The sequence below is a fragment of the Barbus barbus genome, assembly GCF_936440315.1.
Source record: "Barbus barbus genome assembly, chromosome: 34".
NCBI classification, from domain to species: Eukaryota; Metazoa; Chordata; class Actinopteri; order Cypriniformes; family Cyprinidae; genus Barbus; species Barbus barbus.
In genome coordinates this window covers 21,096,754-21,117,331 of record NC_136762.1, presented here as the reverse complement: position 1 = coordinate 21,117,331, position 20,578 = coordinate 21,096,754, and the positions used below count along the sequence as shown (strand labels likewise).

The 20,578-nt window shown below is 37.7% G+C and overlaps 1 protein-coding gene across 4 annotated transcripts; it reads left to right on the top strand.

The window, feature by feature from the left end:
• Nucleotides 1-445: 445 nt before the first annotated feature.
• On the top strand, nt 446-19,920 carry LOC306854402 (reticulon-2-like). Of its 4 annotated transcripts, XM_079392362.1 has the most exons (10): nt 448-631; nt 4,379-4,432; nt 5,273-5,761; nt 9,819-10,004; nt 13,591-13,798; nt 14,762-14,900; nt 17,830-17,899; nt 18,133-18,179; nt 19,083-19,141; nt 19,291-19,920. In XM_079392362.1, the coding sequence occupies exons 1-10, from the start codon at nt 601-603 to the stop codon at nt 19,364-19,366; spliced, it is 1,359 nt and encodes a 452-aa protein (XP_079248488.1). In that variant the 5' UTR covers nt 448-600; the 3' UTR covers nt 19,367-19,920. The 4 variants fall into 4 exon arrangements, with proteins under 4 accessions (XP_079248489.1, XP_079248488.1, XP_079248491.1 ...); XM_079392363.1 differs by lacking the exon at nt 18,133-18,179 and having other exon boundaries at nt 446-631; nt 19,291-19,919; XM_079392365.1 differs by lacking the exons at nt 448-631; nt 4,379-4,432; nt 5,273-5,761; nt 9,819-10,004 and adding an exon at nt 10,516-10,613 and having other exon boundaries at nt 19,291-19,919.
• Nucleotides 19,921-20,578: the final 658 nt, after the last annotated feature.

The window sequence follows — 20,578 nt, the reverse complement described above, 5'->3', positions numbered from 1 at the left end:
TTGTTTAAAATAGTATAATTAATTATTTTGAATATTATTTATCTAAAATAATTTAATTTATATAAATATTATTTATTATAAATAATCTGTATAATTAATTATTTAAAATATTAATTCTTGAAATAATTCTTTAGTGTTTTATTTGTTGTTAAACCTCTGAATATTTAATCTTAAAAGATGCTTATTATAATGAACGTTTCTTGGGTCCTTTTAAGGGTGCAACATGTTCATCCTTGTTAAATTATGGCCGACATAAAGAGGATGTTGATGTGAGATGGCAGCAGCAGGCAGAGATGAGCTACACACACATGAATGCACTCACACTGACACACACACACACACAGTGGCATTCTGAGTCCACTGGCTGCAGCAGAGAATGAGAGAGCGAGTGAACCTGGGAGGGGCCGTCTGATGAAGAGAGGGGAGGGTGAGAGGAAGAGAAACAGCAGTGCACTAAAGGAGAGAGCGAGGGAAGGGTGCATGAAGAGCACAGAGCGTGAGATAGCTGAAAAGAGAGGGAGCGATCCAGCAGAGGAGTGCCACAGCGCGGAGGACAGAGGGACTCCAGACTGGATGGGCCCAGCGGTGCCTTGATGGAGCATGGGTCAGGTTTTAGGGTTCTCCCACTGCAGTGAGTCTCTCCTTTGTCTCTGTATTTCTCTCTGTATGCCACTGACGTGTTTTTATTCTCTTGCTTTGTGTCTGATGCATCATCTCGGTTGCTTGTTGGCCCCAGTGCTCATTCATCCGTCTGTTTTGCTGGTTTCTGCTGATGTTGCAGTGTGTACTATAGCTCTGTACCTATGAATGCAGCATCTGTATGAGACTTGTGCTGTTTACAATTGTATTTGAGGGAAGGTCAATGTGGAAAAAAAATGAAAATTATTATTCATCTGGCATGATTTGGTGTAACAGTTGCTACAATTGATTTGTTTTTGTATAATTTGTCCTAGATTGTGAGTGTAAACATTGAATACTGCTGGTTACAACAGATTATATTCTAGTTTACACAGAAAAACAATGAATTTTCATTGTTATTAATTGATTCTAGAATCTATTCTTTGCGATGGGGATGTTTGAAGGTGAATTGAATTGGTTCTATCATTTAAATCAGGGGTCTGTGGCTGTGCTGCATTGTTTGAAGTAGTTTGAGAGGAAAATGTATATATATATTTGAAAAACAAAAATATAGTATTATGGTGAACTTCCAAGCCAAGAAGGTAAACTAAACAAATTAAAAATCTAAGTAAATTTACAATGTACTGCATGACACAGTAATGATTATTTTAATGGCATCGCAATACACTCCTAAAAGTAAAAGTTCCATGAAGAACCTTTGACATCCATGGAACGAGTCCATTGAACAAAAGGTTCTTAATCAGAAAAAAAAGTTTTCCCAAGAGATGAAAAAAAAAAAAAAAAAAAAGTTTTAAAAAAACGAAAAAAAAAAAAATCTTTTGAGAACCTAAAATGTCTAAAGGGCCCATGACGAACTTTGATTGAGCCGGCCATGCCATGTGACAGGAGAAAAAAAACAAAAACAAAAAACATTGAAGCTTAGCATATTAAGTAAAGTAAAGTAAAGTCGTGACGTATTGTCAAGTATGGTGACCCATACTCGAAATTGGTGCTCTGCGTTTAACCCATCCAAGTGCACACACACAGCAGTGAGTAGTGAACAAATGCACACACACACACACACACACACACACACACACACCCGGAGCAGTGGGCAGCCATGCTGCAGCGCCCGGGGAGCAATTGGGGGTTCGGTGCCTTGCTCAAGGGCACCTCAGTCGTGGTATTGAGGGTGGAGAGAGCGCTGTACATTCACTCCCCCCACCTACAATCCCTGCCGGCCGGGGACTCGAACCCGCAACCTTTCGATTACGAGTCCGACTCTCTAACCATTAGGCCACGACTTCCCCCAGGGGGAGGGGGAAAGGGACGTTCTCTGCATTTAACCCATCCAGGTACACCTGGAGCAGCGGGCAGCCATCAATGCGGCGGTTGAGGGGTTCGGTGCCTTGCTCAAGGGTCTCACCTCAGTCGTGGTATTGAGGGTGGAGAGAGTGTTGGTTATTCACTCCAACCACCTACAATCCCTGCCGGACCTGAGACTCGAACCCACGACCTTCGGGTTACAAGTCCAACTCTCTATCCATTAGGCCACAACTGCCCCCTAAACTGCATAAAATCTGAATAATTTGATAAATCTGCATTGACATGTAAAACACAAAAAAATGTATTTGATTTAAATCTGAAAAAATTTAATTTGTTCCATTATAAAAAAACAAGAGATTTTAATATAATAAAGTTGTATACAATTAAACATTCTTTTGTCCCGGTCACAAGCAGAGTCGAGAACAACAGGTAAGTGAAACAACAGGATGGTTTATTGACAGGTTGAATGCAGATCGTGTGGAGAAAAAGGCTGGTGAGTATCTTGAAGATTGGAAGAGTTCAATAAGTCTTAGCTGTCAACTGAAGCGAGTATCTTTCACAGGATCGATGGAGAGCGGGAACCAGGGAGGACGGGAATTTTGGCAGGAAAATCTCAGGAAATACGTAAAAGAACTATAAGGTAAGCATGCACAGGTAAGTGCACACTGGGTCTGGTGACGGTTCGGAGTAGTGAACGGTAGACCAGACAATGAGTGTCTGAGTGAAGACTGTATTTGAAGGAGTGCTGATTGATGGCTGCAGGTGCAGGTGATCAATAGTCTGATCTGGTGATTGCTGTGGCTGGTGACCGTGACTGTGAATCCCTGACAGTCCCACAGTCGAGTTCTAAAAGTACGTCTATTACATCTGTTTCATGTTCCATATGAAACCCCCTTTTGTAACCTTTATTTTTAAGATTGTATGCTAGTATGTAAATGTAATATAATAAGGCACTAAACGCATGTTTTATAGACCAGACGTCTACAATTTACAGACGTACATTTTTGTACAATGACAGAGAACTGAAGAGGAAACCTCTGACTTAAAGATCTGAACAAAGCTTTGTTCTTCAGTTTGTTTCACTCATCCCATTGAGCTAAACATGAAATGGAGGCTCAGAGGCTTTTATCACATAATATTCCCATAATATTCAAATAGACATGAGCTGCCTAAGCCTGCTTCACTTTGCAGTTGATTCTCGGCAGGAACTGCTCACTTAAAGGAAAGGTCTATATGACCAACAGGAACTATTTGAAAAAACATTTAGTGTTTAAGGGTAGCTTTCTCAAATACCACATTGGAGAACTTGGGGTAGACAGAAAACAGGAAATTGTTTCTGCTATTAAAACTATGAATACTAAGATGAAATTTACCCTCAGGACATCGAAAATACAGATGAGTTTGAGAACAGATTTGGAGAAACGTAGCATTACACTTGCTCAGCAGTGGATCCTCTGCAGTGAATGGGTGCCGTCAGAATGAGAGCTCAAACAGCTGATAAAAACATCACAATAATCCACAAGTAATCCAGACGACTCCAGTCCCTCAATTAACATCTTGTGAAGTGAAAAGCTGCGTGTTTGTAAAAAACAAATAAACAAAGCCATGATTAAAACCTTTTTAACTTCAAACCGTTGCTTCTAAAATATAAGTCCTCTAAAAAAATAGATTTCTCCAGTAAAAAAAAAGTCGTCTTGTCAAAAACGAGAGAAATATGCACAGATCAAGCGATTTTAATAAACAAAAGAAATATGCCAGTGTATTTTGATATGAGAGGACAATGTGGAATGGAGTTTATCGACAGGAGGAAGTGTTATTATAGATTATGGACTATGGTATTTTGGCCAGAAGCAACAGTTGAAGGTTACAATGCCTTAATGTTGGATTTGTTTGTTACAAACATGCATCTTTTCACTTCACAAGACGTTAATTGATCGATTACATTTATGTGGATAACTTGTGGATTATTGTGATGTTTTTATCAGTTGTTTGGACTGTCATTCTGACGGCACCCATTCACTGCAGAGGATCCATTGGTGAGCATGACGTGTGCTACATTTCTCCAAATTTGTTCTGATGAAGAAACAAAAACTCAATTACTTATTGGATAACCTGAGAGTGAGTAAATTTTCATCATATTTGTATTATTTTTGTGTGAACTATTCATTTTAGTTATTTTATGCTGTATAGACTTAGTTTCATATAAACTTTACAAGCTGAATTTTTATGCATTTCTGTATTGAACAGGTCATGACAGTCACATCGCTGGACAATTTCCACATTTTACTTAAAATTGCTACAGAATTCTTGCTGTGTTCTTTGCTGACCAGTTGATGGAAATATATGCGGAATGATAATAATAATAAACACTAGGACAATAAAATTTCAAGTGATTCCCTTAAATTGATCATAATTTATTGCTCTCTCATTTCAGAGGAATTCGGAACAGTGAGCTCAACACCTGACTCCACGCCTCCCTGCTCAGATGGTAATATTTTCATACACAGTATATTTACAAATATTCAAATACATGAGTCCTTCAGTTATCTTTGCATGTTTTCCTGATATCCACATCTATTATAGCCCCTTAAAGGGATAGTTCACCCAAAATTAAAATTACCCCATGATTTACTCACCCTTAAGGCAACCTAGGTGTAATATGACTATTTTTTCAGATGAATATAATCAGAGTTATTTATGTATATATATATATATATATATATATATATATATATATATATATATAATGCCCTTGCTCTTCCAAGCTTTATAATGGCAGTGAATGGGTGTTGATATTTTGAAGTCCAATAAAGTGCATCCATCCATCATAAAAAAAGTGCTCCACATGGCTCCAGTGGGTTAATAAAGGCCCCCTAAAGCGAATCGATGCACTTGTGCAAGGAAAATAACCATATTTCCAACTTCTCTAGCTTCTGCTAACTGTGGATGACGTAGGCGTAGTGTAAGCTCCAGTGAGAATATGCTAGTCACGTGAGATCCAAGTTTTGTTTACAAGCAAAGGAAAACCAGTCTCTTCTTGGATTATATCAAAATCCTAATGATATTTTTCTTTACAAATTGCACTTTTCATGATGGATGGATGCACTTCTTTGGATTTTAAAATCTCAGCACTGCCATTATAATGCTTGGAAGAGCCAGGACATTTTTTTTATATAACTCCGATTGTATTCATCTGAAAGAAGAAAGTCATGTACACCTAAGATGGCTTGAGGGTGAGTAAATCATGGGGTAATTTTCATTTATGGGTGAACTGTCCCTTTAAATGCCATCATATGCATAGCCCTAATCATACATGATTTTTCCTTAGGTGGAAATGAGGAATCCGACTTCCCAGAACTGCAGACGGCCAGGGAATGGTCTGACGAAGATGAAGGCCTGGAGGATGATGACGCATGTCTCAGCAGCTCTTCTGTGTGGGGCACACCGCGTCAGAACTCCTTTGAGCTCACCTTCTCCTACATTGCCTTCTCTGAGAGCGACGGCTCATCGCGGAGAGACTCGGGGCGGCGCAGGACCGGTGGGAGGGGCGACCGCGGTTCACTGCTCCGCTCGGACACTCTGGAGACCCAGGGACCTTCAGACTTCCCTGCTGTGGAGTGGGACCCTCATGCTTTCTTGACTGTAGAAGGGGAGAGAGACGCGGAAGAGGAGAGCCTGCAGTGGACTCTAGAGCCACAGACTCACAAGGTGGAGGAGTTTCAGGATAAAGACACAGGGACATGGGAAGCAACGGAGGAGATCTCAGGCATCCGAACACACAACTTAACATGCACTCATCAAGATGAGAAAATAACAGGTGCTCATGTATACAAAATGTAAACAAATGTGTGTGTGTTTTAGCATGTGTGCATGATGCATTTTAAAATAGCTAGATTCAAAGCAGACACTGACTTGAATTAAAGGGACCTGATCTGGCCAGAAAATCATAGAGACTTCGGAGGTGGGGTCTTTAGTCTTTGGCCAGTAAGAAACCACCCAGAAAACCCAAATGAAATGCATGGTAATGCACTAAAACACCTGAGCAACCACATAAGAAGTCTCTAGTAAATACTAACAACACCCGGAATGATGGAATCTAAAGCAGGCTTTCTGTTTTGGCAAGTATACATCATTGTTTTTGTTGTTGTTGTTTTTTTAAATATTGATTATTAATCTATTGATTGTACATACAGTGTATATTTACATATATTCATACAGGTGCATCTCAGAAAATTAGAATAGGGTGAAAAAGTTCATTTTTTCTTGTAGCTTATTTCAAAAAGTGAAACTATTTTAGATTCATTACATGTGAAGTAAAACACTTCAAAGTTTTTTGTTTTAATTTTGACGATTAGAGTTTACAGCTAATGAAAGTCAAAAATCAGTATCTCAAAATATTAGAATGTTTCCTAAGATCAATAAAAAAAAAAAGGATTTGCAAAACAGAAAAGTTCAAGTTCTTTAAAGTATGTTCATTTATGCATGCAATACTCGGTCGGGGCTCCTTTAGCACAAATCCCAGCATCAGTGAGGAATGTCATGGAAGCGATCAGTCTGTGGATCTGCTGGAGCACTATTGAGCCTTCAGCTTCTGGATTGTTGGATTGACTGTTTCTCACCTTTCTCTTGAAAATATCCCATAGATTCCATATGGGGTTCAGGTCAGGCATGTTGGCTGGCCAATCAAGCACAGTAATATCATGGTCAGCAAAGCACTTGGAAGTGGTTTTGTCAGTGTGGGCAGGTGCTAAAGTCCTGCTGGAAAAGGAAATCAGCATCTCCATAAAGCTTGTCAGCAGATGGAAGCATAAAGTGCTCCAAAATCTCCTGGGAGACAGATGCATTGACTTTGGACTTGACAGCAGACTTCACGGCACCCCAAATCATCACTGACTTCAGAAACTTCACACTGGACTTCAAGCAGCTTGGATTCTGTGCCTCTCCACTCTTCCTCCAGACTCCAGACCTTGATTTCCAAATGAAAAGCAAAATGTACTTTTATCTGAAAAGAGGACTTTGGACCACTGAGCAACAGTCCAGTTCTTTTTCTCTTTAGCCCAGGTAAGACGCTTCTGACGTTGTCTCTGGTTCAGAAGTGGCTTGGTAGCCCTTTTCCTGAAGACGTCTGAGCTGGTGACTCTTGATGCACTGACTCCAGCTTCAGTCCACTCCTTGTGAAGCTCTCCCAAGTGTTTGAATCAGCTTTATTTGACAGTATTCTCAAGCTTGCGGTCATCTCTGTTGCTTGTGCACCTTTTGCTACCCAATTTCTTCCTTCCAGTCAACTTTGAATTTAATATGCTTTGATACAGCACTCTGTAAACAGCCACACCTTTCAGTAATGACCTTCTGTGTGGAGGGTGTCAATGATCGTCTTCTGGATCATTGCCAAGTCAGCAGTGTTCCCCATTATTGCGGTTTCAAAGAATAAGAGATACCCATAATTTATACTGTATGGATGGTCATTTATTGAAACTCAAATGTAAATATTCTAATATTTTGAGATACAGATTTTTGACTTTCATTAGCTGTAAGCTCTAATCATCAAAATTAAAACAAATAAAACTTTTGAAGTGTTTTACTTTACATGCAATGAATCTAAAATATATGAAAGTTTCACTTTTTGAAATAAGTTACAAGAAAAAATGAACTTAATTCTTCTGAGATGCACCTGTACACACACACACACACACACACACACACACACATATATATATAAAATTTTACATGTATTTTTAAATAAAATAATTCTAAATTAAATTTAAAAGGTTATATAAAATAAAAGTATTTTATTTGTTAATTTTATGTAATTAGTATTTAATTTTATTTAATGTAGAATTATTTGTTTTAAAATAAAAAAAATATTGTTAATTATTTTTAATATTTTTTTTATTAAATTTTTTTATAATTAATCAAATTACATCATTTAAATTATGTGGGGTTTTGTGTGTGTATGCACATGTTGTCAGTCATCTGTCGTGTGTGTCATGTGTTCCCGCCTCATGTTTCCATATTTGGTTTGTTTCCTGTCCTTGTTAAATGTAATCATTAGTTAATTCTTGTCCAGCCGTGTCCGTCGCATTATCTATGATTATTCTGTGTATTTATAGTCCTGTCTGTTCAGTGTAATGTGGTCTGGTCAACTCGTTACTCCCCGGTGTTCCTGTCTGTGTCTGCCTTGCCTTGTCTTGATGCCTTCACTTGGGGACTATTATTTGAGTTTACGTCCTCGTCTGCGTGTTCCTGTGTCCTCCTCGTGTGTGCACCGTGACAGAAGACCAGATCAATAGAGTAAGTGGCACCCCTTCACCTCGTTTTGTTTTGTTCGTTTTTTCTAGTTTTTATTTTGTTCCTGTGTCTGTTTGTCCCGCTGCAAGGAAGTCGACACTCGTGATCCCGCCATAGCCCACTGCAAGTCGGCGGGATCACCGCGAGTCCGCTGGCCGCGAGCCCTCCAGCCCGCCTATCGCGGGAGTTATCTGCCGCCGTCCGCGGGAGTCAAGCCCGCCGGATCTCCACTGTTTCTTTGTTCCGCCCAGGAGTGCCGGTTTTGTTGTGTGGTGTCCACAGGAACAGTTTTAATCATGTCTTGTCCAAGGAGACTCGTCTGGGGCAGGCGGCTCTCCTTGTTGTGGCCGCGGAGGCCTTTTCCAGCCGCCTGCCCCCTTGTCATGGAAGTGGAGGCGGTTGCTGAGGGACCCTGTGAGGGCCCCTGACTCCTTGTCATGCCCAGGAGAAGCCTCAGCTTCCGAGCTAGCCCAGGAGGGCTCCCTGTTCCTGTGGGCTGTCCTGTCCAGTCCTGTTCCTATTTGTCTAGCCCGTATGGGTTGTCCTGTTCCTGTCCTTTCTTGTACTGTTCAGTGTGTCTATACCCCGTAACTGTCCTGATACCCCCTAACTTCCCCAGGGAAATTTTTTTTTTGGGGGGGGGGGGGGTAAAAGGGATCCGACTGTAGGGGCCGGGCCGAGGGGTCCGAGGCCAAGGCCCCGAAGACCATCTGCCATGGCATCCTGAGCTCCCAGCTCCGCCTTGGCCTCCATCTGTCTGTTCCAATCTGGAGGTCCCTGTCTTGTGTTCCTGTCCGTGTCTGTCCTGAGGGGCCTCCAGAGCGCCCACCCCCCCCTCCTTGATGGAACTGTTAAGGCTCGGGACGAGCCTTTCGGGAGGGGGGAATTATGTCAGTCATCTATCATGTGTGCCATGTGTTCCCGCTTCATGTTTCCATATTTGGTTTGTTTCCTGTCCTTGTTAAATGTAATCATTAGTTAATTCTTGTCCAGCCGTGTTCGTCTCATTATTCTGTGTATTTATAGTCCTGTTTGATTTCGTCTGGTCTACTCGTTACTCCCCGGTGCTCCTGTCTGCCTTGACTTGTCCTGCCATGTCTTGATGTCTTCATTGGTGACTATTATTTGCGTTTATGTCTGCGTGTTCCTGTGCACCGTGACGCACATAATATACAAACATAAATTTCACTGTAATTTGTAAATTCCAATTTTAAATGTAAGTAAATCACAAATTGTAAATGTAATTTTTTATTTATTAATAATAAAATGGTATTTTATTTTTAAATAAAAAAATCCAAAATGACAAAAGTATATAAGTATTTAAAATTTATTCAGAATTATTTATTTGTTATAATTAAAATATTATTTATTCATTAAGATATTTTTCGCTTATACCATTGTGAAGAATTTGTTAAAAAGAATAATTAATATAATTACGTTAAATATTGAAAATAATTATAATGAAATTATTCATAAATTATTTACAATAGTATAAGCAAATATATATACTGAATTTTTTTCAATCACCATAGAATCAGTGTCATCCAGATAGTATCATGGTGATTAATTGTGAATTATGTTGGCAGTACCACAGTTTCATGGGTCAGACCCTGCTGTTGCCACGGAAACCACCGCCACCCTGCAGATGGTGGAGTCATCCCATACAATGCCTCCTGCCATTGAACGAAACACTCAGGAAGAACAGCTCTGTAAGCAATGCTACTCCACTCTCAACTTGACAGAGGGGCCAACAGTTCGCATCCAGATAGCAGGTTAGACATCGCTTCCCATCTTTATAGTCAATTATCTACTCCCTGTTTCGCCAAGACTGCTATAGATGCCATATTATTTAAAGCCTGGTCACTTCTGACAGCACTTAATCAGTCAATATGTAAAACAGATCCCTGGGATATGGTTTCTCTTGTTCACGAGAAGCACAGGCTTCCCACATGTGAACACAAATGCTGGTGTTTTATTGGAGAATACAGTTTCCATCGCCATGGTAACGCACTCCGGTGTTTGAACATTTTTAGTATGATTTGTCTTCTTAGTAGTTGTAGGATGAGTCAAATCTATTATGTTATACTAAAATCAAGTGTAGATATAAAATTTACAATGCACATCATTCATTTGTCTAAACCGATCACATGTAGATGTATAGTTCGTACAGTATATTTGTGAGTGAGTGTATTTGTCAGTCTAACTGACAGTCTAGTCTTCTTTAATGGGGCGGGCACAATTGTGCAGATTTATTTTTGGGTTGTTGTGCCGGGGGCTGCTGACAGAGCAGACTCAGCCAAAAACAGCTGGAGGGGGTTTTCAGAGAAGATCAGGGACACAGGCGAGAGAGGAATCGGCCCATGAAGACTCCAAAATGACCGGTAAAGGTGAGGGAGCAGGAAATACACAAACTGTGAGAATATGATTATCTGAGCTGAGAGCACTAAGAGACATGGGTTGGGAGAACTTTTATTTCTGTCTGAACCACACAGCAAAGAGTTGGGAGTGAAATCCTATGCTGTCATTTGAGTTCAGTCTATAGTTTTTACTATTTTGGATTACATAAGCGAGAGATATGTGTGGCATTTCATAATATGAGGCAATGTGTGTCATGTAGACGTTTAACATAATACATATCTAGATGTTATTCTGAGTTTTTATTTACTTCATTGGTTAATTGCAGGCAGCATTTGCTAGTCAAATATTAAATTATAGACCCTACATAACTGTGCTACTTTCATATAGCCCATCTGTTATATCTTCATGTATCTCTAGTCGCTTTCTTCAATTTTATGTATTTGGTAAATAAGTGGTATAATGGGTAACACTTTATAATAACTGCACGCTATGAATCATTAGTTAAGCATTAGTAAATAGTCAATTTATAGTCAATCAATAGGCATTAGTAAGCATTTCATAAATACAGCTATAAAGGCCTTGTTCTTATTTTATAAGCATATCTATTACAAAAGAGATGTAAAGGCTCAGTTATCTTCCTAACAGAAAAAATAAACAAACACAACACAGAGGGATACACAACTCCGAAATATTTATTTCAAGATGCAAAAAAAAGAGTTTTTTGTTTTTGTTTTTTTTCTATGACATTGCTGAGGTTTCTTTTTTTTTAATCAAGTGTACAGTTGTACGGTTTCATTTTTGTACTGTGTATTATTCAACAAATAATTCTGGTTTTGTTGCTAACATTAGTGAAAATGTCAAATTCTGTAACTTTCATTCATTCTGAAAGTAGGCTACACGATTTGTTTCTTTTAGAAACTAGAATGTCATAAGCTTTGTGTTTGTTTATATTGCTTGAGCTGAGCAATACAGCTAAAGCTAACTGCGTCAGCAGGGCCAAGTGGCTTAACAATAGACAGTTTTCTCTAAAGCTAGAGGCTTTTTATACATTACGTTTAGCTTATAAATAGTCCAGCCACCTGGTGCTAAGTCCACCATTCAGAGTCACACAACAGACATGAATGGCATTAGCGTTGAGGTAATTCTGAATGGATTAGCCACAGTATTAGCCTGTAAGCTATTGCTTTGCTTATACGAGTCCCTTTAGACAGGGTACACGATGTTTTCCCAGTGAATAAAACTGGCTTTATAACAGTGAGAAGTGCTTGCGATTGAGAAGTAAAGCTGTTCTCATTACTGAGAGGTTAAGTTATGCACAGAAGCCCTAGGACCATTGATAGGCAAGGGGATACAGGTTGAGGGCTGTCAGCAGGGGCTTTAAGGGACCACTTTAAATTCTTAGTTTCTCTTCCTTCTTACACTGACTAAATATAGCTGAGGTCAGCCCAAAAGACTCCTTGCAGTTTGTCTCCATGTCATCGTAACGTAAACCTACCCACTGACTCATTTACTGTAGCATCAATGTTTCTGTCCTTCCTTAGAAGTTCTGATTTACATGTATCTACACTGACGCTTTCAAAGCATCGCTGTATTAGTATTCCTCACTGTGACATTCTGTTTCAGCGTTTGTTAAAAAATAGAGCTCTAAACAAAGGTTTGGGAGGAGCTAGTAATCTAATCCTATAAACAGCTGATTATCTCATTACCATGCTGCCTTATATCTGTTCATTCATTATTTTTACATTATCGTCAAATTAATTGAATTTTTCTGTGACCTTTATACTTTAAGTTTTAAGATTTTGTTCAAATGTTTGTCTAAAAAGTCTAAAAAAACAAACTGGTTCACAAAGTAAAAATTTCATTCATTTTCCCATTGGGGAATTAATTTTTAACGATAACTTCTAAACCATTAAAGTCTGTATAAGTCATTATCCTGCATTATTTCAACTTCTTTTGTATTTAACAGTGGAGTGCTTGGAAAACTACATTACCCATAATTCTGCAGATAAATCTCTACCAATCAGAGAACTGAATTAAGCAAATCATGCCAAAACAACACTTCAGTGGCTGCCCACTTCCATGAAGCACTGTGAATGATATAATAGAGTCAGTCTCCCTATACTCTCAAACTACTGAAATATTTGTGGATATACAGTACAATTTAAATTATATTTTCTATACACATATTAAACATCTTCAGAATCATATTTGTATATTTATCCATGTTTTATTTTTATTATGTTATTTGCAATGCTTCATTGTATTAGTTCTTTCCATTGTTAAATTGTTTCCATTTCCATTGTTACACACCTTTTTGTCAGATTTCAATATGTTTTTGCTTCAAATCAAAATGTATTTGGTTCATGGCTTAAAACTGTTTAACAAAAAGGGACATTTTAAAAATGAATGGGAAAACTACTTCTGGAACCAATGCCGCTGAAACAGTGGAATTTGTTAAACTAAGACATGTTTCTGGTTTGTATCAACCACTCATTACTCTACATTATCCTTCATCTTAATGGTATAGGTTGATAAGGAAGTTGTTCGAGATGCAGCCCCAGTTAAGCCTAACCTTAAGATCTGATTGGTTGATCTGAATGTTGTTTCAGGTCCAACAAAGTAATTGATCCAAGAACATGTCCTACTTGAGCAAATGACATTAAGCTTCCCATCCATTCAAAAAAAATAAAAAATCTGAAGTATTAAACTTTGACACGTTTGTGATTATAGACGTGAATAATATCTTAAATCAAGTGGCTTGTTGAGGAGAAACATGCCACTGTGAATCTAAGTGACATTGTAGGAGTGCATTGGAGTATATTGAGAACACTGAAGGAGTAAAATGACGTCTGAGACTTTAAATATTTAAGCAACCATAAAGCAACACCCTGGAAACCACCCACAACCCTCCACCAATGAAGATTTGTTTGTCCACCACAGTTCTTAGAAAACATCTGTGGTTTTAAACCCAAGACTTTTTCTTTTTCTCGATCCATGCAGTAATGGACCTGATCTACTGGAAGGATATGGAGCAGACGGGGATGGTGCTCACCGGGCTGGTGGTGGGGCTGCTGTCCCTGTTCCAGCTGAGCATCATCACTGTGGTGTCTACGCTCTCCCTGACCATCATGTGCTTCACCATCTCAGTCAGAATCTACTACAAACTGCTACATGTGCTTCAGCTGGGAGATGGAGTTCACCCTTTCCAGTGAGTCTCTGACCTCTTCTCCAATCTTCTTCGGTTTTTAATTAGCTGATTCCAGATATGTTCTAAACATATCCCCACCTTAGTACAGACCAAAATACTCATTGAGCAGAGCAACATTACGTGGGGGTCGTCTACAAGTGCCCTTTCTATTTTGCCAAGATTTTTAAAGCAAATTTCTGAATCATTTTAAACATATCACACAAAAGACTGTCTATAAGTGGTAGTAATTTTAATGGGCAAATAAGCTAAAACGATAAACATACTAACATAATTATTAAACTATATTTGAACTATTCTTTTAGAGAATGAAGGGTTGACAGTTTTTACATTTGACATTGCAAGCCTTTATGTTTAAACATCAAGAGACCACAAGGTGCTTATTAGAAATAGTTTAATACTAATATTTTGGCTATACAAAATGATGGTAACTGTTAGATTCTTCTCTACTTAATAAAGTATACCGATTTACATTTACTGCAGTGTTCCATTGATTTTTAATAAGCCCCAAGTTGCATGATTTTCATCATGGCCAACATTTTTAATACTTATGAAGCTCTTCAAAAGCCATTAAAAAGCTTGAATTCTTTTTTTTTTTTTTTTTTTTGCATGTCACTTGCACTCAAGATGTAATTTTGTCAGATTTTGCAAAAAGTGTAGAAAATCTATTTTGGGGCGTTATTAGAAGATGGATTAAATAAACTAGTGAGAGTGTGAAAAGTGTTTTTCTTCTTCCTCCTCGTCATCATAGGGCCAAAAAAACAACTGTGCAACTGTTAAAGAAACAATTATGGGTTCTGCTTTGGATAAATGTGTCATCTTGATGCCAAACATTTACATACATTTAAATGTATGTGTGTAACATACATTTAATCCCATACATGCTGCATTTAATCATGTATACATTTATCCATACATTGAATGTCAGTGTGTAAGGCTGTGTCTGTATGTAATGATGTGCTGCAGGTCATATCTAGAGTTGGACATCGGTTTAAGTGGGGAAGAGGCTCAGCACTTCATGCAGAAGGCCATTGTGCTGTCCTGCTCTGCTGTAGACACCCTAAGGAACCTCATCTTTGCGGGCAACATGTTCAACTCACTCAAGGTGAGTCCTGAGAACTGATGATCCTGTCTAAAATTCATCCATCTGAATCTGCGTGCTAGATCAATGAAATATTTTCCACATTGATGAAAAATAATCTCTCTGTTAGAATGTTTAATTTAGTATTTTTATTTCTCTCTCTGTGAAAAATAAATAAATAAATAACATCTCTTATTCTGAACATATCACATTGCTAGCCCTCATTCATTTTTCTAGTTTTCTGCCCTGTAGTGCCTGTCATAAGATATTATTTTCATTTCTTCTTTTTCTGTCCACTTCTATTTATTAAATTCTCATCTTATCTTTTTTTGGTCTCCTTTCATATTCAGTACTTGAATGTGGCATTTGTGGTTTTTTTTGTTCTTCATCCTCCCGAGACCCAACATTTTTTATATGTATACATATGTATAACATTTTGAGAAAACCCTTAGAAACACATTGCAATGAGAAACAGCCTTATAATGTTTCATAGCAAGTTCTCATATTTCATAAGAATATGGTTATTTTTTTTTACTCTATTGATGTGTAGAGTCTCCCCAACAGAAAGAAACCAACTAATTTATTATTGCTTGTTTACATGAAAAAAAGACTAATTATACATCAAATACTAATGATAATTGCAAAAGAATATACCTTATTTACATGACATAATAAATCCAAGGATGTTTGCACAACCACTGACGCAATTTAAAAGGTCCTCTACAAAGGACAAAAAATATTTTCATTATTTCAGGCCTCTCAGCTGTGCACCTAAAATAATGCCATTCACAGCTGTCTCTCTAATTACACTCAAGGCTAACCACATGAAATACTTCTGACAGTGTTTTGGGGTGTATTTTCAGGCATATGAGACTTGACATAGATTATCCCCCACACATTATGGCACAGAATTACAGAATCCATGATAATATTCTGTTTTTATGTTTCTAAATTGCTATTGTGTTTTTATGCAAAATTTTATGACCGCGTTTTAAACTAACAAATTTTCACCAGCAAAAATAAGTGAATAAATAAATACACTAAAGTAAAATAATAACAATAATAACAAGCAAACAATTAAAAAATATATGTGGATGGCATAATTATTGAATTTTAGTGTGAGAAGAACTTGATGAGAAATGTTTGAGTTCATATTTAGATCTCTGAGGTTCGGTTGCAGACTTTGGTAATCTTGCTAATCTGAGCACAGTTTGAGATATTGTTAACATCTCTTCTGATTCTTGCTGAGAAATATATGAGATTACAAGGGTCTTTTGCTCAGGCAGAAAAAAAAAGAGAAGCAGTGAAAACATCCCCATTTAATCTTAACGACCAATCAATTTCAGTTGGGAATCTCTATATGACTGGTTCCTTTCTCACACGTCCTATCCAATTAAACCACTACTTTTTTTTTTTCTCTTTTTAAAGGGTTACTCCACCCCAAAAGGAAAATTTTGTCATTAATCACTTACCCCCATGTCGTTCTAAACCCATAAAAGCTTTGTTTGTCTTCAGAACACAATGTATCCCATTGACTGCCAAACAATTAACACTGTCAAGGCCCAGAAAAGTATGAAAGACATTGTCAGAATAGTCCATCTGCCATCAGTGGTTCAATCTGAATTTTTGTATGCAAAAAAATAAACGACTTTATTCAACAATTCATCTCTTCTGCGTCAGCGTAGCACCATTTTGGAGAATATCCGCTGGATGCAAACTGCGTACGGTGGACGCAAACCGCACAGCTTTCTAAGTTTGTTTACGCCTTTGAACAAAAACAGCGTATCCGTATGGCGCGGCTGACACAGAAGAGCGCACGCAGTTTGTGTCCAGCGGATATTCTCCAAAATGGTGCTACGCTGACGCAGAGGAGACGAATTGTTGAATAAAGTCGTTATTTTAGGTTTTTTTTGCATACAAAACAGTATTCTCGTCGCTTCATAAAGTTCAGATTGAACCACTGATGGCAGATGGTCTATTTTGACGATGCTTGTCATACTTTTGAAAGGTCTTGAAAGTGTTAATTACTTGGCAGTCAATGGGACAGTCACAAGCCTCCCGGTTTTCATCCAAAATATCTTAAATTGTGTTCCAAAGACGAACAATGCTTTTACGGTTTGGAGCAACATGGGGGTAAGTGATTAATGACTTCTTTAATGACAAGTGAATAATGGGGTGGATTAACCCTTTAACATTTAAATAAATACTGGCATTGACCACTTCATCTTCAACTACAACCCAGCAGCACTGGTGATACAGCAATCAACCTCCTCCTCCCTAGCTCCACATGTCTATATCTACTTAATATAGCATTTATATAAAAAAAAAAAAAAGATTTTGTAAGAGTTTTCCAGAAATTATGTCTAGGAGAAACATCTGCGATATTAAAGAGATCTCTTTGTGAATGCATTTGTTTTGTTTTTTTTCACTATGAATAAAATGTTGATAAGTCTAGCTCTCGAGATGCAGTACAGTGATGATTTAGTATACTTGAGGAGCAGTTATTTAAAAGTGACTTAACTTTGTCTTTCAAACACATCTAAATTCAGCCAAGCACTGCAAAGTCTTCAGCTGAAACTCTTAATAGTCCTCAAGTTTCGTGGTGTCACAGAGTCACACTGTGACCTGTGTGGAATGGGACATGGGACACATGTGGTCTTATGTAGTATAAGACGGGAGGATACAAGAGGGTCTTGTCCTGAGTGCAGTTTCCAGTTTCAGACTTGGTGACTAGAAACTCCACACTGAGGATATTTATAAGAGGAAAGGTTTTCTCTGTGGGCCAGACACACTGTTTTAGATAATAATCCCAGAAAATCACATCATGCTGTGGATATTGGGTTTGACAGAATGCTGAAGTGGCTTGATGAATCAGATTTGTGTTTTCTGTACACTGGATTGCATACACAAACATTTAGGAATGAAGTAATGAAATGTTTGTTGTTATTTCTAGTTCTTATTGCTGATGTATCTGGTCACGGTCCTGGGAAACCTCTGCAATGGCCTTACCTTGCTCATCATCGGTATGATGTCCAACAACTTTTCTTTTTGTTTTAGTTATGCTTTGTAACTTGCATTCGGTCGTTAATCTCTAACTTGCAAATCTACACGTATAGAAAGGCCTCAAAGATATTTTCACATTTTTGTTCCAATTACATTACATTTACTTTTTGATATATATTATGATGCTTTATGATCAGTTTATGCCAAACACTTTTTTTTTAACTAGTTCTTCTTGTCATCATGTGTTGTTCAGGTGTGATTGTTGTCTTCTCTGTCCCTCTGTTTTACACAAAGCACCAGGTAATGCAATCTCTCTGAGCTTTAATGACAGTGACATCTCATTATTCTCTGTGTATTTCAGTCAGACGTATTTTATATTCAAATAAGCCTAATTACTGGATTTAATAAGAAACCCTGTTTACAGATGATGTAGTTTACACTATTTACTACCACGATGTAGGGTGCATCAGACATGTGATTAACTAGGGATTCATTTGTATCTGGATCATTTGTAATTCTACCACCTCATACTTTTATTGTGAATCTCTGTTTCTTAAAAAATGTATTGCATAATGCTTATAATAACAATAATGCAGTACCATACAAGTAGTTGTTTTTCACGGATTATCTTCATGTATAATATTTCATCTGCACTTTCTGATATTCAAATCGGCTCAGTGTGATTAGTTACAATGTGTTTTGGCATTGCTGATGCTAAATCTGGTGCAATGTATCATATCTTCTCACAGCATAACTGAAAATGCTTTTTAATTTAATTTAATTTGTAATTTTAGTTTTTGATTGACAAAGGAGAAAGTCTTGCTGATTAAATGTATAATTTTTATTTTTTTTTTGCAATTAATTGTCCAACAATCCATGATTAATTTATAAATGAAGGAATGATGGTTTATGTGGAGTGATATGAAATAATACAAAAAAAAATAGATTTATAAAGACACTATTTATAATTTTTATTAATGTAGGGGATTTACTCAGCAAATAATGAAAAATCAATTAATTAGATTTTTTATCAATAAACAACCCTACACTGAGAAGAAGAAAAAAAGCAAGTAACTCAACAACTTAACCATGAAATTCTGAAGTATAAAGAAACATGCTCAAAAAAATATTAATTTCGAAAATTCATTTTAATACTAAGGTTAACACATCTATTGCTGCTTATGTCACTCTCTTCTTTTCCAGGACAAAGTGGACAGCTGCTTTATAGCAGTGCAAGCCCACACTGACAACATCAAGGACTTGTGAGTATAGCGCCATCTACTGCAAGAATTGATCTTCCTATCATATCAGTGCTTCAAGTCAAGATGACTCATGATGTTTTTGATCATAATAGTTTATCAGACAGTTCTGATAATAAACATGTAATTGTTTTTTTTTGTCTGTTGAACAGCCTTCATCGCCTGACCCAGGGTGGCGGACCACCCCCGGACCCCACTCCAGGTGGTGCTAAACCCAAAGCCCATTGAGACACCGCACCGAGGAGGAGGAGCTACACGCTGTCACTCAAAATGTCTTAATTAGCAGTTTGTGCTCAGAGTCCCGCCTCTGCAGCAGTGGGGGAGGGGCTAATGACACAGGGCCTTTTATAGGAGGAGATACGGATTTAAGGGAGGACCATGCAAAGAACAATCTTGGATGAAAATCAAAGGCTTTGGAATTCTGAGAAGTTAAAGACAGTTCCACATTTCAGTATCAGTATGAGTGTATGAATGAAACACAGACCACTAGGATACTTGAACCACCTGTACAATAACAGCCCCTTGAGAGTTATCTGAATAAACCTGGATGATTTCAATGAAGTAAAAGCACTGAGGGCCTTCTGAATCCAGACTGACTGCAGTATATGCCTGCCAGAAATATAACGCAGGACCAGTTTCCAAATGTTTTTGGAGTTTTTTACTTATGACAGTCTCGAAATATCTCGTTGTGTTGGTCTGTGTGTGTGTGTGTATGCGTGGGCAACTTAAGCCTGTTAAAGTAGGTAAGAGCTATTAAAACCACAATGTTATTTTCTTTTCCAATGTTTTGTTTCCTTGGTGTTATTTCTGTGACTGTTTGATTTCCCACCAAAGCGAATAACTCTTACCACCCTATGCCAAAACTTGACTGCACCACATACTTGACTGCTGACCTTTGTACAAAAACACATCAGAAGAATCACTACATTGCTTATCACTGAGGTCAGGTGAGCTTTTGACCTCATGTAGCAGAATGAATCAGTCAGATGTCTTTTGAATCACAACATCCCTACTAGATGGCATTTCAAATGTAGGGGGCTAATGGTTTCAGTTTACAGTAGTTCAGAAGACATGGCGTGTATGGACCACTTTTATGGTGCTCCAGAGAGAACAGTACAGATGGTTAAGCAGGTGATATGCTTCCATATAAGTCACATTTTAGGGAACCCTTGTGAAAAGTAGTACACTGTAGCATACTTTTAAAAAAAGAGTACTTATTACAAAAATAATATGGTGTAAAGTTCCTTGCCAAATGTACTGACAAAGATTTAGCAATGGTAAACTCAAATATACTTGAATGTGATTTCTATTAAAACTTGTATGTCATTTAAAAAAGGTTTTAATTACACATTTGTAAAATATATTAACCTTACAAGTAATATCAAATAACACTACTGTTAAAATTATAATCAAACTTTTACATGTGCTTTAATATGTTAG

What these genes read in the sequence shown, in the direction of transcription:
- LOC306854402 (XM_079392362.1), top strand. Translation starts at nt 601, where the DNA reads ATGGGTCAGGTTTTAGGGTTCTCCCACTGCA. An exon ending in AGTTCGCATCCAGATAGCAG is followed by an intron (nt 10,005 to 13,590) that starts GTTAGACATCGC and finishes CGATCCATGCAG; the next exon opens with TAATGGACCTGATCTACTGG. An exon ending in CCTTACCTTGCTCATCATCG is followed by an intron (nt 17,900 to 18,132) that starts GTATGATGTCCA and finishes TGTGTTGTTCAG; the next exon opens with GTGTGATTGTTGTCTTCTCT.